This window comes from Rana temporaria, chromosome 2 (assembly GCF_905171775.1).
Source record: "Rana temporaria chromosome 2, aRanTem1.1, whole genome shotgun sequence".
Lineage (NCBI taxonomy): Eukaryota > Metazoa > Chordata > Amphibia > Anura > Ranidae > Rana > Rana temporaria.
The window spans coordinates 472,581,565-472,599,972 of NC_053490.1; the positions used below are offsets into that span (position 1 = coordinate 472,581,565).

An 18,408-nucleotide genomic window follows, 5' to 3' on the forward strand; every position below is an offset into this window, starting at 1 on the left:
ACTGTGCAAGCGCTGCCTGCGCAGTACAGGGGGTCATTATCCACCGGGGATCTTTTTCAGCAGGACACCGACCGGTCACCAGAATGACAGGATTCTTCCACCCCCTTGTTGCCGCGGCGCCGCCCCTGCACCCACTGCCGCCCCGAGGCCTGGCCTCGGTGGCCTTGTCAGGAATCTGGCCCTGACTCTGCGCTTTACTAAAAAAATGACCCTTGCAGTGCCCCCCTTCCCCCAGCACTGCAAGGGTGAATTGCTTATTAAATCTAGGGGTAGAGGAATAAGCTGGTATGTTTTCTTTATTATTCCTCGCTCCAGCAGGCTCCCTCCGTCTGTGTGACTGATCCTCTTAAAGGAGAAGTTTGAAATCATTTTAAAAATTCTTGTGTGTGGGGACACCTTGGATGCCTTCAGCTGCCATTGTGCTTTTATTGGGCGTCCAATGTGTCCCTGTACCTTTAAGGTGGAGTGGGCTCCCTCCAGGCAAACCTGCCCTTAATTTATCCACTGTTGTATACAGTGGGCCAGATTCTTAAACGAGATACGACGGCGTATTTCCAGATATGCCGTCGTATCTCTGAGTTGCGTGGTCGTATCTATGCGCCTGATTCTTTGAATCAGTTACGCATAGATTTTACGTAGATCCGACTGGCGTAACTGTGTTACACCGTCGTATCGTAAATGCATATTTACGCTGGCCGCTAGGTGGCACTTCCGTCGAATTCCACGTTGAGTATGCAAATTAGCTAGATACGCAAATTCTCGAACGTACGCCCGGCCGACGCAGTACATTTACGCCGTTTATGTTAGGCTTTTCCCGGCGTATAGTTACCCCTGCTATATGGTGGCGTAAGTGCGGCGTACCAATGTTAAGTATGGCCGACGTTCCCGCGACAAAATTTGAAAATTTTACATTGTTTGCGTAACTCGTCCGTGAATGGGGCTGGACGTAATTTACGTTCACGTCAAAACCAATACGTCCTTGCGGCGTATTAGGAGCAATGCACACTGGGAGATTTCCACGGACGGCGCATTCGCCGTTCGTGAAAAACATCAATCACGTCGGGTCACACAACATTTACATAAAACACGCCCCCCTGTTCCAAATTTGAATTAGGCGGGCTTACGCCGGCCGATTTACGCTACACCGCCGCAACTTACGGAGCAAGTGCTTTGAGAATACAGCACTTGCCCGTCTAAGTTGCGGAGGCGTAACGTAAATCAGATACGTTACGCCCCACAAAGATACGCGATCGTACGTGAATCTGGCCCAGTGTATGTTCCAACTTGGAGACTCTAAAAACAATAGTGTTAGGACCACAGTATACAGAAGAGCCTTGACAGGGCACTGTGGCTTACCTAATACTGTATAACTGTTGGCGCCATATAATTCTTGTACACCTTACTGTAAAGGTAAAGATTGGGGTATTTTCCATTTATCTGCACAGCTTGTCGGCTGAATTGTGCATGAAGACACATTGAATGCATTCAGCTGCCATTGTGCTGTTGATGGGCACCCAATGCGTCCCTGTGCCTTTAAGGAGGAGTGGACTCTCTCCAGGCAAACCTACCTTTAAAGCGGTAGTAAAGTCTATACTCTTTTATTAAAAATGGGTCCCCCAGCAGTTTTAAACCATAATATACTAGTATGTACTGCAGCACACAGAGCAGGCCGTAAATGTGGTCAGAGCTGTGCATGTGCGGCTCAGATTACATTACTCGCTGACAGGCAGGGGGAGGTTTATGACAGAAGAGATCTCTAGCGTCTCTTCTGTAATAAAAACCCTGTCTGTCAGGGAGTTTTGAGTGCTGATAGCTGGAGCCTGCTGTCAATCAGGCAGCTGGGTGGATCCCGACAATATGGTCAGGATCCTACCAGAGCCTAGAGAGGCTCTGTGATGTCACCTGACAGCAGGCTTTAGCCCACTGTCAACTGATTTTGGGTCACAGGAGAGATCAAGTAACGACACTCCTGTGACTTACAAGTATGGCCAAAAAAACTTGAAGCCTCTTCTATAAGATGCCACAACCGGTGGTTGCACATGGTGCACATCATCAAGAACAATACAAAGCCAGTAAGACCTAACGAAGAACAAAGAGTGCACTGGCATAGTATAGAATTTTAATGAAATCATTCAAAGAGAAATAAATATTGTTGTACTCACATACTGTAACATATACAGTATCTCACAAAAGTGACCCCTCACATTTTTGTAAATATTTTATTATATCTTTTCATGTGAAAACACTGAAGAAATGACACTTTGCTACAATGTAAAGTAGTGGATGTACAGCTTGTATAACAGTGTAAATTTGCTGTCCCCTCAAAATAACTCAACACACAGCCATTAATGTCTAAACCACTGAGTACACACTGGGGTAGATTCAGGTACCGCTGCGCACTCCTTACGGAGGCGCAGCGTCCCGTTTTTGCCCTGCGCCCCCGCAAATTAACTGCGCTACGCTTCATTCACGAAGCAGTAGCCACGTAATTTGCGTGGGCGCTCCTCAAAAATGCCCGGCGTAAGGGCACCTAATGTAAATGATACCGTAGGGGGCGGGAATCATTTAAATTAGGCGCGTTCCCGCGCCGAGCGTAGCGCGCATGCTCCGTCGGGAAACTTTCCAGACGTGCATTGCGGCAAATGACGTCGCAAGGACGTCATTTGCTTCAAAGTGAACATGAATGGCGTCCAGCGCCATTCACGATTCACGTACGCAAACAACGTAAATTTCAAATTTCGCGACGCGGGAACGACGGGTATACGTAGCATTGGCTGCCCCTGCTATTAGCAGGAGCAGCCTTACGCGAAACCCGATGTACGCAAACGACGTAAACTGCGTACGCAGGGCTCGCGTAGGGTTGTGAATCGGCGTTAGTATGCAATTTGCATACTATACGCTGACCACAACGGGAACGCCCCCTAGCGGCCAACGTAAGAATGCAGCCTACGATATGACTGGCATAAGAGCCTTATGCTAGTCATATCTTAGGCTGCCGTCGGCGTAACGAGGTTCCTGAATCAGGAGCATTCGTAATGCCGGTGCAAGTAAGCAATTGCGCTGCGTAACTATGGTTACGCAGACGCAATTGCTTCTTGAATCTAGGCCACTAATTGAAAATGTCCAAATTGGGCCCAATTAGCCATTTTCCCTCCCTGGTGTCATGTGACTTAGTAGTGTTACAAGGTCTCAGGTGTGAATGGGGAGCAGGTGTGTTAACTTTTGTGTTATCACTCTCTCACTCTCTCATACTGGTCACTGGAAGTTCAACATGGCGCCTCATGGCAAAGAACTCTCTAAAGATCTGAAAAAAAAAATTGTTGCTCTACATAAAGATGGCCTAGGCTATAAGAAGATTGCCAAGACCCTGAAACTGAGCTGCAACACAGTGTCTAACAACATACAGTGGCTTAACAGGACAGGTTCCACTCAGAATAGGCCCCCCACCATGATCGACCAAAGAAGTTGAGGGCACATGCTCAGCATCATATCCAGAGGTTGTCTTTGGAAAATAGACATATGAGTGCTGCCAGCATTGCTGCAGAGGTTGAAGGGGTGGAGGGTCAGCCTGTCAGTGTCCAGACCATACGCCACACACTGCATAAAATTGGTCTGCATGGCTGTCGTCCCACCAAGGAAGCCTCTTCTAATTAGACATTAATGGTTGTGTGTTATTTTGAGGGGGCAGCAAATTTACACTGTTATATAAGCTGTACACTCACTACTTTACATTGTAGCAAAGTGTAATTTCTTCAGTGTTGTCACATGAAAAGGTAGAATACAACAGATAACAATCCTCTACTTAAAATTGCATGATCAGGCCAATACATTAAAAAATTAAACATAACTACCGTACAAAAACGTAATTCTCGACACGTTTCGCTAGAATATATGGCTTCTTCAGGAGATTCGTAATTGTCTGTGTACAGCGTATTCACCCAAAACTAATTTAAAGTCAGCATGCGAACACACCAGGGCCACCGGACTGCCAGTTATTGAGGATATCAGTGTGTCATAGGAGAACCAAAGTGCCCATATATGGATCTATAGCATGTAAAAAGCTGGTTTGGAAGATCAAGAAGCTGCAATTACTTTTAACAACCACCGGATGCAGCCAAAAAGAAAAGCATATAACTGTTCACAGCATAGAAGATAAAAGCAGTCCAAAATCAGATTACTTTTCATCCGCCATGCGTTCACCCAGGAGCCCCACAGTGACATCTGCAGCCTAGAGATTTGGTTGGTTTGGAGTCTGGGAGATTTGACCCTTTGGAAGTTCATACAGTTCTGATTTTGGACTGCTTCTATCTTCTATACTAGCATATACGGGTATAAGCTTTTCTGTATGGCTTCCCTCCGGTGGTTGTTAAAAGAAATTGCAGCTTCTTGATCTTCCAAACCAGCTTTTCAAATGCTATAGAGATCTTACATGCTTAGACACTGATCTGCAGCAAAAACGCATCTGCGATGCATTTTTTACAGGACAAGTGACTCAAAAACTGCATCAAAAATGCAACTGCTGGTGCATCTTTGATGAGCAAGCAGGATTTTACAAAACGCAGCAGACCCACAACAGATCAGTGTGAAGAGTTCCATATGATTACATGGTCACATGTTTCTCTTTTACTTTTCTTAACTTAAAAGCGGAAGAAAAAAGTGGATTTGTGTAAAAACAGCCTTCCTCCCGAAGTAGCAACTGATGTTCGGGTCCCCTGACTCCAGATGTCAACGATCTTCCCAGCAATGCCACACCCTCTGTAACACTGTGGCTGAGGCTCAGTTCACACTGATGCGATGTGGGAAATGCACAGGAATGGCTGTGTTTCCCGCATCGGACCGCATAGCACTCTCACAATCTCACAATGTTCTTGCAATCTGCTGCAGTTGTCAATTAAAAGTTACTGACAAAAGCAGGTTGCAAAATGCAGTGCGTTTGCTAGAATCAGATCGCATGGATATGAACACCCATGTGATCCGATTCCAGTGTGGCAAAAAAAAGTGTGTAGAGGTTGGTTGCTACTAGTTACAACATCCACACATTTAACCCTGCTGCCAGACATCCATTAGACACACTCCTTTAGTCAATGAAAAGTCTCTTGCTTCTTTTTTGTTTCTTTATTAGGGGATTGAATTTGGTTGGGACTGAGGAGTTTGGGTGTACCTGTCCACAGAATTAAGATGTCATCGATATACCTGCACCACAACAAAGTGTGGCTCAGGTATATCGGGGAGTCATCCGATGAAAACACACTTGATTCCCATCGCTACTCCCTGCACCTGGAGGTAGTGGGAGCCATCGAAGGTGAAAGCGTTGTGAGTCAGAATGAAATGCAACATTTCAGTGATAAATTCATTGTAAGGAATAGCATCAAGGTCCCTTTCATTCAGAAAGATTGAAGTTGTTGCAACTCCTTTATTATGGGGAATGCTAGAATATAAAGGTTCTACATCTATAGAGGCTAAGATGGTATCAATGGGGACAGATAGACCATCCAAGACCGTGAGGACGTGGATGGTGTCTTTTAAATATGTAGGTAATCTTTCCACATGAGGACGTAAATAGTCGTCTATCAAAGAGCTGGCTTGTTGATTAAGACAGCCTATCGATCCCCAGATGATAGGTCTGCCAGGTGGTTGAGATACAGATTTGTGGGTTTTAGGTAGGGCATAAAAAAGGTAGGGATAATCGGGTGTTGAACTTTGAGAAAGTTTTGTGTATTTTTTGAAATGAGACTTCTAGAGAATCCCATATCAATGATTACCTTAACACCTGGCAGCAGCCCCCCAATTGCTGGAAAGGACCTTCAACCTTCTGGCTGCGAGCCTGATATAAATCCACAGGGGCTCGATCCAGATCAGAACTTTTCTGTGATAGAAGGGGGGCCACTGGAGCCCAAAGAGCTCCCTGGTGGGAGCCCATGGGAAGACGATTGTGGCACTAAAATGCCTAGTGGTGATTTGTCATCTGCCAGCAAAGTATCTCCCTCATATAAAGTTGGTGCCATAGGAACAATACCTGTAACGCAGACACAGCATTCTATTCCCTTGACCCAGGTTCCTCTCATTGACCAGGTGATATCTGAAACTGAAGTTTTAATGATGGATATGGACAGAGATCTTAGAGAACACCTGAGAGCCCTTCCTACCAAAACAGATATCCAATCACTTATTGCCTCTGTTGAATTATCATGTAAGCAGATGGTGGAAGGGTTTAGGGGGGACATAGTGGCCTTGGGGCATAGAGTAGAGGAAGCAGAGACAGGTCGAGATGACATTAAGCAAGCCGTGGCTGATACTCAAGAAATGGCCAAATATCATGAAGAAGTTTTAAACCCCCTAATGGATCAAATGGACGATCATGAAAACAGAAACCGCCGGCAGAACATTCGCATACGGGGGTTGCCTGAAGCAAAACGGGCCCCCAAACTACTTCCAACCGTGAATGGTTTATTTTGCCAAATTTTGGGGACATTTACACCAGATACGATCAAAATAGATAGAGTGCACTTATCTTATGTCCCCCAGAATGCAGACAAACCGAGAGATGTTATATGCAAATTTCATAGATACTCAAGAAGCCATTATGAACGCAGCCCGCAATAGACCTACGATAGAATTCGATGGAGTTTAGATATCTTTATTTCCGGACTTAACATACCGCACACTTATGCAATGCCAGACTATTCGACCTTTATTAGAAGCCATGCGGACCATCAATGTGAAATATCGTTGGGGTTTCCCCTTTCGCATAATAGCCACTCGGAATGGAAAAACGGTGGTTCTTAAATCTAAGGACAATTAAAAAAAAAAATCTGAAATATTGGACCTTCCCTTAGTTGACTTTCCAGATTGGAGACTGAGCAACACCAAACCTCTTTTACAACGTCTGTAGCAATGGAACCAAGTCCCAGTTAGAGATCGAGAGAAGATCAATGCAAATAAACGTGGACAAAGTCCAATTGTTGATATGCCTATCTGAATATTGATTTAGGTCTAATAGAAAGAGAATCTGTTGCAGAGAAGGCGATAGGGGGGTGGGAGGTCATTAGATGAGAATGAGCACATATATATTTAGAAAGGGTTTTTATTTTTTTATTTTTTTAGATTTTTGCTCTTTAGCTCAATTTTTGGTTTAATTAATTTAATTTATTATTTTCCTTTTTTCTCCCACCTATCTTCCCCTGGAAAGGATTTATCTAAAAATCGTTTTTATAAGATGAAGATGTGAAGTCACTGTTTTTTTTTTGTTTTTGTTTTGGGATGCCCGGGGAGTTATAGGTACTCTATTCATGCCACTAATCATCTTTTCCCCAATAGGTCGGTCCCAAGAAGACGGACTTATAGCCAGATTCATATAGACCGGCTTAATGTTGTGGCGGCGTAGCGTATCGCATATACGATACGCCGCCGTAAGTCAGAGAGGCAAGTGCTGCATTCACAAAGCACTTGCCTCCTAAGTTACGGCAGCGTAAATGGGCCGGCCTAGGAGCGCCTAATTCAAATGTGGAACAGGGGGGCGTGTTTTATGTTAAAGACTGGTGACCCGACGTGATTGACGTTTTTTACGAACGGCGCATGCGCTGTTCGTGAAAGAATCCCTGTGCGCATGCGTCGGATAGAATGCCTAAGATACGTCGAACACTGCCTACGACGTGATGTAACTTACGCACAGCCCTATTCGCGTACGACTTACGCAAACGACGTAAAAAGATAGGCCTGTTCCGAGGTCCATACCTTGCATGGGCTGCGCTACCTAGGGAGCAGCTTTATCTTTACGCCGGCGTATCTCTTACGTAAACGGCGTAACTAATTGCGATGGGCGCACGTACTTTCGTGAATCGGCGTATCTTGCTCATTTGCATATTCTACGCTGAAATCGACGGAAGCGCCACCTAGCGGCCAGCATAAATATGCACCCTAAGATACGACGGCGTAGGAGACTTACGCCGCTCGTATCTTAGCCTAATTTAAGCGTATCTATTTCCAGAATACGCTTAAATTTACGACGGCGTAGATTCAGAGTTACGACGGCGTATCTACTGATACGCCGGCGTAATTTTTTATGAATCTAGCTATTTGTATTCTGAGTATTGGCAGAATGGAAGACAACTTAGAGGACGGGTGGTATACCCTTTCACGGATTAGTCTTCCTCTTAGTGGAAATATCACATATCGTGGGTATTTTGTTATATGTTTGAGTTTTAATGGTATTTTGTTTATTTTATGTTTGTTGTTTGGTTTTGTTGTTGTTTTTTTTTTTCTTTTTCTATTTTTCTTTTTTGCCACATGCATCCATGGGAGACACACCGGATACATGTACAATTCAAGATGAGAGGATAGATAGCGATAAGATGGAGTGGTGCAGTAATATGCTTAATAAATCATATATACCTAGTAGAAACAGAAAATGGTGGATATAAAGACTGTGTCATACAATGTAAGGGGGTTAAGTTAATTTGCAAGAGGGGCCGTCACTGGTGTGAACTGCACATCCTGGGAGCAGAGATTGTGTTTCTACAGGAGACGCACTTCACAGCAGGGTCGACCCCTCGCATTCCCCTTTTTCTATTCAGTCAGTGGTTTCATGCAATATCTCCCATTCCAAGAGCCAAGGGAGTTACAATAGATTTTCATAGATCATGCCCTTTCGCACCCATATAAGTGAATGCGGACCCTGAAGGCCGCTTTCTCTTCGTGAAGGGTAGAATACACGGTCAGTGGTATACATTTGCCTCAATCTATGCCCCTAATAATTGTACCGCTAACTTCCTTACCAGCACCCTGAAAATGTTGGGGAGGTTTAGGGAGGGTTTCTTGGTATTAGCTGGAGATTTCAATCTTACGCTTGACCCTGGTTTGGACATCTCATCGGGTAAAACACTGTTGCTGTTTAGAGCCCAAAGGCATATTAACCTCCCTGGCGGTATGATTATTTCAGAAAAAAGGTGCTGAAAGCGGTACCATTATTTGCAAGGAAATTTGGCATTTTATACTGTAGGTCTGTAATTTTTAGGAATAACTCAATCTGACCAAACAAGAGTCTAGTAGGCATCCTGGGTATGACATTTAAAAAAAAAAAAAAATTATAAATTATAATATAATAAATAATTATAAATAATTATAACAAGTAATAATATAATTATAATAAACATTATTCAATAATGTAATCAACTCAAAATCACTGAAATTTGCTCAGTTGCAGAATTGTCGCTGTCATTACTTTTTGACATAAAGGGACACTTTTGGTTGCTATGGACAATCTACAGTTTGCAGGCAGAAAGAACAGTTTTTATTATATAAAAGAACACGTAGGACACTGGGCAGACCACTAGGGACAAGGGGGGGGGGGTGTATTTTTACATACAGTACTGTAATCTATAAGATTACAGTATACTGTATGTAATGTGTTTGTTTACGTTTTTGAATTTGGCGCTGTTCTCCGCTCCCGTGCATCGAAACGTCGCAGGGAACGGAGATCGGCAGCACAGGAGGACACTGTGTGAATCGAGCGAGGTCCCGCTCGCTCACATAGTGCGGTGGCATCGCTGGATCCAGGGACAAGGTAAGTAACTTTGTCTGCTGCTGCAGCGAGGCAAGCCCGAGTCTGACTCGGGGTTACCGCTTTTGGTATGAAATTCTCACCCCGAGTCAGACTCAGGAATACCGCCAGGAGGGTTAAACAAGGTTTACGATCTCTTCACTTGGTGGACAGCTGGCAGGTGTTACATAATCGGGAAAGAGATTATAGTTATTATTCTAAAATTCATAATACATATTCACAGATTTATTTATTTATGGTGGACAAGTTCTATTTGCATTATGTTCAATCTTTTGCAATTGGATCAATTACCATATCTGATCATGCGTCAATAGTTTTGATTTTTTGTTTGATCACTGTTGGTAGTATGTAGTGGACATGGCGATTGAACAAATCCATCTTGGAGTCTCTATCTCATAAATTGGCATTATATTTCAAAATAAATACACCTGGTGAGGTATCTAACCAAGCAGTGTGGGAAGCACACAAGGCGGTAATTATAGGGGAAATGATTGCACAAGAATCCCGTATTAGAACCAACAAGACTCATGCCATGCTCACAATTGTGAATAATAAACAGATAGCTGCTGAATTTCAACATTACTATAAATCTCTGTATAACATAGATTCAACTTTAGCGTGGGCTGTGGACAGAGGTTTGGTGAACAGGATCCGAGAGTACCTAAGGGCCTCAGAATTGCCTCCCATGCTGACTACAGCTCTTGAGAAAATGGAACGACCTATCTCTGTTGAGGAGTTGGGTAAGGTAATAATGGCATTGCCTACATTTATTACACTGGGTATAAAATGGACCTGATCAAAGCCCGAAGGTGGTACTGTCGATAGATGCTGAAAAAGCATTCAATAGGGTTAGTTGGGCCTTTATGACCGGAGTGTTGAAGAAGGTGGGTCTAGGAGAGCAGATGATGGGATGGGTTTTGACATTATATGGCGACCCCAGAGAAAGGGTCAAGGTTAACGGCAGGCTATCAAAGTACTTTAATATATGCAATGGGACCAGGCAGGGGTGCCCACTTTCCCCATTGCTATTTGCCATGGTTCTAGAACCACTTCTCAGTACAGTTAGGAAGAACATGAAGATTATAGGGATCCGTATTGGATCTGTGGAACACAGGGTGTCAGCATATGCAGACGATTTATTATTTTATTTATCCACCCCTCAGGAATCTATAAATGAATTAATGCAGGAAGTACACAAAGTACCTGAGATTGAAGCCCCCGAAGTAACCCTCGTTCCTCTCCTCCGCCGGCGCCATAATACCCAAGTGACATAAGGGTATCGCTGCTCCGGCGCTGTGACTGGCCAGAGCAGTGATGACATCACTCCCGCGCATGCACACAGGAGCCGACAGTGATGGCATGATGCCTTCACTAGTGGCATGCCCAGTATGCCTGCGCCTTTGTCTTCGGCGCGCATGTGCCGTAGACATCGGTGCAGTCTTTTTTGCAAATATCTCCTTAACCGTGTAGGTAAAGGAGATATTTCTTGTACCTACAGGTGAGCCTAATTTAGGCTTACCTGTAGGGCCAAGTGGTCTGTAAGGCCTTGTACACACGATAGGATAGCCAGAGGACAACGGTCTGAAGGACCGAAGGCGTACACACCATCAGTTAAAAAACCGATCATGTCAGAACGCAGTGACGTAAAACACAACGACATGCTGAAAAAAACGAAGTTCAGTGCTTCCAAGCATGCGTCGACTTGATTCTGAGCATGCGCGGGTTTTTGAATACTAACGATCGGTTTTAACCTATCGGTTACCAGTCCATAGGTTACATTTTAAAGCAAGTTCTCATTTTTTTAACCTAAGGTTAAATAACCTATGGGGCCTACACATGATCGGTTTGGACTAATGAAAACGGTCCTTCAGTCCGTTGTCCTCTGGCTATCCTATCGTGTGTACGAGGCCTTAGGGTTTACAACCACTTTAAAGTGTTTGCTATTTTGTGATCTGTCATTGTTAGAGTGTTTGCCTCTGCTATCAGGGTTTTTCGCCTTGAGGAGTCCCCTGAAATCAGCCAGACAGTATCACTGAGTCCTATTGCTCTTAATCTTCAATCATTATTACACAGCTGATTTACTTGAGATGTGTTTGTCTACTATTCAGTTACACTGTTACTGTTTGTCCCATTCTTAATAAATTTCACAGTGAAGATCATTTCTGTGTTTACCACAATTTGTGTCCTTTTACTGGGTGTTTGCACTTACATTATTGCCAGGTGTGCCAGAGGGGCCGAGACTGTTCTTGGGGTTGAGAGGCAGAGTACAGAACCAAATATACTCAAGCAGCTCTTACGGGGGTAGCGCCAGTGCTTTAAGTGGGCCGGAACGCGGCGGTACTCAGTACCGCCACTTCCAAAAATGGCCCTGGAGAGTACCAGCACCTCTCCGTGCGCCCAGTACGTGGGTTTCCGGTACCGGAACGCAGCGGAGAGCTAGCTACAGCATTATAGTCAGGGGCGTCTCCAGGGTGGGGCCTGAGCGGGCCACGTCCCCCCCAATTTTACTGTGTGCCCCCCCCCAAGTAATGTTGTCTGTTTGTATTGCAGACAGACCGCGAAACAATAGCCGCCGCGGCTGTCCGCAATCCGTCTGCGGCGCTGAATGACGGAATCATGACTGTTATTGTCATGTGACGTCGCCACAGTGCCGCTAATTATCATGGGAGTTGTAGTCTCCGCGGCCGTGCGGGCGGCGTCGGCTACGTGCTTGAGTCAAGCTCAGCCTGCTCCCGGGGGGTGGAGACGAGTCAGTCAGTTACTGTGAGAGCAGCGGAGCCAGGCCGCGTGCTAGACCAGACCTCCCATTTGCCCGCCGACTTCAGTGCCTGCCTCGCTCTGCTGCCACAAGGTAGGTCAGGAAAAAACGTAATTTGATGGCAATTGGAAATACCATTTTATTGGTGGTGATGGACAATTTTCATTTCTGTTAGCTCCCTCCCTCCATGTTACCTCCATGAGAGCTCATTATATATATATATATATATATATATATATATATATATATATATATCAGTATTGGGGGGGGGAGCACCGGCGCCTAATAGAGTACCGGCACCTCTTTTGGCCCACTTAAAGCACTGGGTAGCGCTGCATCCGTAACTGCAAAATGTTCTCTAAATAAACAAAGGGAAAACTGTAAGGTCGCTGTCCATCCTCTCCACCTCATCCAGTCTAAGATTATTTTACATTTAGTCTGAAAACGTAAAACGTTCCTTGAATGGCCCCAATACCGAGCAGGCAACCTCCTGTGTTAAGTGAGCAGCAAGGAACCACTTGACAAGGGACATGGAAGCTAGTGTAGATCACTGTAGTAGTGATGTGTACTACACTGCAGTGTTGCCAACTGTCAGTATTTTTACTGGCAGCCAGTAAAAAACTGACACTTTTCTCCTGCCAGTAAATGCCAGTGACAGGAAAAGTTTGCCAGTAAAAAATATGGCTGTGATGCTCTGCTCAGAACTGCAGATGCGCAGTTCCTGTCCGGAGCCAGCAAAGACCATCAAAGTGCCCTGCTACAGTGTGTTAATTTTGGCTGCTGACTGGACGATCTTGCAGGCAACTCCTCAAACTGATTTCTGTGAAATGGGTATCACTCCATTTTCAAGATTCCCCCAAAAGTTGGTAAGTAAGGTAAGGTCAAAGTATTGCTGGCATTGCCAAAATTGGTCACATCATTGGTAAAAATGATACCACATGTAGCCAACCTTAGGCTAGCTGTACATGGCTCGATTTTCTCTCTTAACAAGGGAAAATTGGCTAAGTCTATGCTAAACAATGTGGGGCAGCATCAGTGGAGGGTGGGTCTGGCCTGAGCATGTTGTGTGATGTCATGGTGCAAGGGATAAGGGAGCCGGGCGGAGCGGCCGGAGCCTCGTGTGCAGATCTGCAGGATGGAAGCAGGCCCAGCCAGGAGTGGGACTGTCAGTGCTGTTTGGACTGAAGTGGACTGAAGGAACCACCTGGAGAAAGACTGTCACTGTGACTCTGGAGGGGACGTGTCAGGTTGGTGAGGTTTCATCATCTACTCTGCTACTGTACACTGCTGCCAGTGTCAATGTGAACGTCAATTTCATGTGTGTGTGCCGCCCATTCTAATTTCTTGCCCTTCTGAGTCTTGTCCCTGAGCTACTTACTATATCAAAAATAAAATAAGTGTAGCGCTACCCCCTCAGGAGCCGCTAGTTGTTTTGGGATCGGAGTATTAAGTTACCTCTAATCGTTGTCTAGGGTGATTGTAGTGAGTAGAGCAGTAAACGAATGTCCAATCAGCGAATGAGATTTTCTGAATGCTTTATTTCTCAGCCCAACACGACCAACATCAACATGAGGTAGACAGAAAAGGTAGATGAAGCAAGAGAACTTTGCAGTATCAGGCTTGGATAGAAGGAGAGCAATCCTGCTCTCAGTAATAGTAGATACAATTCGTCGCCACTCTAGCCAGAGTGGGCGAAGTGCCTCCGGACAGACCCCTGCCACGAGCCTGGCAGCCGAAGTGTCACTTGAAAGTTGCTGGGAAGGACAAGTCACTGCCACTGACTTGGCTCTGATTTAAAATAAGATGCCAGATGAGGCCTCTGCCACAGGCTCAATGCTGATAATGGTGAATAGCAGAGCAGATCCTCCCAGTCTTTTCTCTTTGGGGCCACCGACTGACAGTACTAAGGTTATCTGTCAGTGTTCGGTCACCCAGACCCCCGATAGTTCGTTCAAGCTTCTCAGACAACCTGCCTCCGGGTTCTCCTCGAGCCGATCCCTCACCGCACAGCACGTAGCTTAGGATCTCTTCAGTAGAGCTAAGGACTCAGTAAGTCACTGGGGCCCCTGGTAGCATCAGTTGCTCCAGGCCATGAGGGCCCAGAGTGAGGAACTCCGCGTTGCGCGCGACCCCAGGCCAGGTAGGTCATAGTGGTGGGGCCCGCGATGTGCACACACCCTAAAGGTGGTTGCCGCACCTAGAACCAGGAACCCGCGAAGAACCAAGAACAACGGCTTCCGCCACAGAAATCCCCCTTCCCAGCATGCCCCGCGAGGGAAAACTCCTCTAATTGGCTGCTAGGCAAAAGCGGCTCCACCTGGACCTCTCTGGTGCCACCTGCCGCTGCCGCCCAGGGATGGTGCCTCATCTCTAGAACACAGTCTAGCACACAGAACAATCCAGATTTGGTGAAAGCCAAATTTGACATAATTCAGAATGAGAGCAAATTATCTCTCTCATTCTCCCACTAACTTTAGCGTAGCACCTTTACTGAAAGTAAGGGGGCGCTACATAAGAAATATGTTTTTTGCTTTAATATCTACCTTAAAGCGGGGGTTCACCCTAAAAAAAAATTTTTTTCCTAGCATGCCATCAAGCATACTAGCGCGATCTACAGTACGCCTATATTTTATTTTTTGGCGCCGTACTCACAGTTTACTGCCGTAATGAAGTTTCAGACTCCCCGCGGGGAATGGGCGTTCCTATGCACAGGGAAGATGATTGACGGCCGGCTATGGCGCATCATGCTTCATGCTTCCTGAAGATAGCCGAAATAGGATGTCTGTGCGCAGGCGCCGTATAGCGCCGTGAAGAGGCAAGTCCTATTTCGGATATCTTCGGGAAGCATGACGCGCCATAGCCGGCCGTCAATCATCTTCCCTGTGCATAGGAACGCCTATTACATTCAGCCGAGTTGTCCTAATGACAATCGGCTGGTTTTTTTTTCCCGTACATACCGTATTTTCACCGCCGCTTCCGGGTATGTCTTCTGCGGGACTGGGCATTCCTAATTGATTGACAGGCTTCCGACCGTCGCATACAGCGCGTCATGAGTTGCCGAAAGAAGCCGAACGTCGGTGCGGCTCTATACGGCGCCTGCGCACCGACGTTCAGCTTCTTTTGGCGCAGTATGCGACGGTCGGAAGCCTGTCAATCAATTAGGAATGCCCAGTCCCGCAGAAGACATACCCGGAAGCGGCGGTAAAAATACGGTATGTACGGGGATAAAAAAAAAAAAAAACAGCCGATTGTCATTAGGACAACTCGGCTGAATGTAATGTTAAACATTTTTTTTTTGGGTGAACCTCCACTTTAAATGAACTGGCCTGATTTAGTCCTTCTGTTCCAGATGAAAGTCCATTTTGTCACATAAGCAGTTCTCTGTAAACAGTCGGCTGTGCGTTGGTGAGCAGGTTTAATGTAAATACCGCACGCTGTTTTGCAATGCCTCCCGTCTGATAAAGCCTAATAATCCATGTGGATACCTGATCCCAGGGTCCTGTGTTTGTGTACTTGTCAGTGGACAGGGGAGGGATGTTTCCTGGAAGTGCCCTGGAATCATTGGGCCTCTCTCCAGTGTGTGTGCAGCTCCCCCCAGCCCAGCATACTGAACAAGAGGCAGAGCTGAGCTCACAAACCCAGCAGTGAGCAGGCCAGGCTGTACCAGCCTCTTGCCTCCTCTCTACAACGGAACATGATGTTACTCAGCTCATTCTGTCTGATCCTGCTGGCTTCCACTCTACTGATGACCACGCTGTCGGAAGGACGGACGTGTAAGTGTTCTCTTTTGTTATATCTTTGATTTGAACTTCTTTACATGCATTGGGGTTGATTTACTAAAACTTGAGAGTGCAAATTTGGTGCAGTTGCGCATGGTAGCCAATTAGCTTCTAACTTCATCTTGTTCAATTAAGCTTTAACTAAAAAAAATGAAAGCTGATTGGTTTCTAGGCAGAGCTGCATCAGATATGGCACTCTCCGGCAATGCTGCCCACTAGGACCAAAGCCGACCACACACATCAGGAGGCTTCCTGGCAATTCAACCAATCTGTTGTAGCTGGAATACTGCAATACTGCAATGTATTTATTAAAATAGCCAGCAGGAACAAGTTCTATTTGGACATGTTTTGCGCTAGGCTCAAAGAAACTGACCGATATTATTATTATTATTTTACAGGATTTATATAGCGCCAACAGTTTGCACAGTGCTTTACAACATCAGACAGTTACAATACAATTCAATACAGGAAGGATCAGAGGGCCCTGCTCGCTAGGGGTTAATATATAAGCTATTAACATATCATTGGCATTGGACGTGTTTACAACTGTTCAGGGATGTTGCAATGTAATTTCTTAGAAGAGGGAACAATCCTTTATTCACAAATTAAATGTACTAATAGTGCGACTGATGTAATATTTTCTATGTGTATGATGGTATGGCTTTTGGGACATTGATCCACAGATCTATAAACACAATTATCAACATATGTGCTCATCTATGAGAAACTTAAGGCCTCACTCACATGACCAAATCGGCAAGTATCTCTTAGAAAACCGTGGCCAGGAGCCTAGGTGTGTGCAGACAGCCACGGCCGGTTACAAAACGATGACAGGTTGACAGGGACCACTGGTGTTTGGAAGTTATCACGCAGAGATCGGTTACCTTTGGTTAGGACAGATGACTGGCTCTGGGTTCAAGCTACTCGCTGTGATAACCTTTCCCTAACCACAGGTTATCCTCGCCTTACCCCTGTGCGATCACTTCCAATCACTGGTTGCAGGGCCGTCTTAATAGCATAATGGGCCCCTGGGCAAAAGTAATGCTCTGGGCCCCCACAATGGAGACAGTGCAGGTAAACAGACATCAAGTAGGTAGGAGGCAGACAAGCGGAGTTTCCCCTTTTGGGTGGAGCTCATTATTAACTACATGAACAATCATTCTGTACAGCAAAGAAAAGTGTGAAAATCCTACATACATAAAGTACCAAATCTGTCCTGTGCATATAATATATCTGCTAGATTGATGACTCCCCAGCACTGTGACCTCTCTACACCCCAGATATCCCCCCAGCACTCTGACCCCTCTACGCCCCAGATATCCCCCCCCCCCAGCACTCTGACCCCTCTACACACCAGATATCCCCCCAGCACTCTGACCCCTCTACATCCCAGATATCCCCCCAGCACTCTGACCCTTCTACATCCCAGATATCCCCCCCCAGCACTCTGACCCCTCTACACACCAGATATCCCCCCAGCACTCTGACCCCTCTACATCCCAGATATCCCCCCAGCACTCTGACCCCTCTACGCCCCAGATATCCCCCAGCACTCTGACCCCTTTACACACCAGATATCCCCCCAGCACTCTGACCCCTCTACATCCCAGATATCCCCCCAGCACTCTGACCCCTCTACGCCCCAGATATCCCCCCCAGCACTCTGACCCCTTTACACACCAGATATCCCCCAAGCACTCTGACCTTTCTATACACCAGATATTCCCCCAGCACTCTGACCTTTCTACACACCAGATATCCCCCCCAGCACACTGACCCTTCTACATCCCAGATATCCCCCCAGCACTCTGACCCTTCTACATCCCAGATATCCCCCCAGCACTCTGACTTTTCTACACCCCAGATATCCCCCCAGCACTCTGACCCCTCTACATCCCAGATATCCCCCCAGCACTCTGACCTTTCTACACACCAGATACCCCCCCCAGCACTCTGACCCTTCTACATCCCAGATATCCCCCCAGCACTCTGACCCTTCTGCATCCCAGATATCCCCCCCCCAGCACTCTGAACTCTCTACACACCAGATATCTCCCCAGCACTCTGAAGCCCCGTACACACGACCAGTTTCCTCGGCAGAATTCAGCTTCCGACCGAGTTTCTGGCTGAATTCTGCCGAGAAACCCGGCCGTGTGTACAATTTCGCCGAGGAAGCCGACGAGGAGCTCGACGAGGAAATAGAGAACATGTTCTCTATTTCCTCGTTGTTCTATGGGAGCTCTCGGCCCGCCGAGCTCCTCGGTGGCTTCAGGGCTGAACTGGCCGAGGAACTCGATGTGTTTGGCACGTCG

At 46.1% G+C, this 18,408-nt stretch overlaps 1 protein-coding gene across 1 annotated transcript in view; it reads left to right on the top strand.

Annotated features, from left to right (window-relative positions):
* The first annotated feature begins 15,671 nt into the window (after positions 1 to 15,671).
* PROS1 (protein S) overlaps positions 15,672 to 18,408 on the top strand; it is a 104,480-nt gene continuing 101,743 nt past the window's right edge. The window contains exon 1 of the mRNA XM_040338728.1: positions 15,672 to 16,090. Within this exon, the coding sequence (XP_040194662.1) occupies positions 16,012 to 16,090 (79 nt within the window). The 5' untranslated portion in view covers positions 15,672 to 16,011. The remainder of the gene's footprint in view (positions 16,091 to 18,408) is intronic.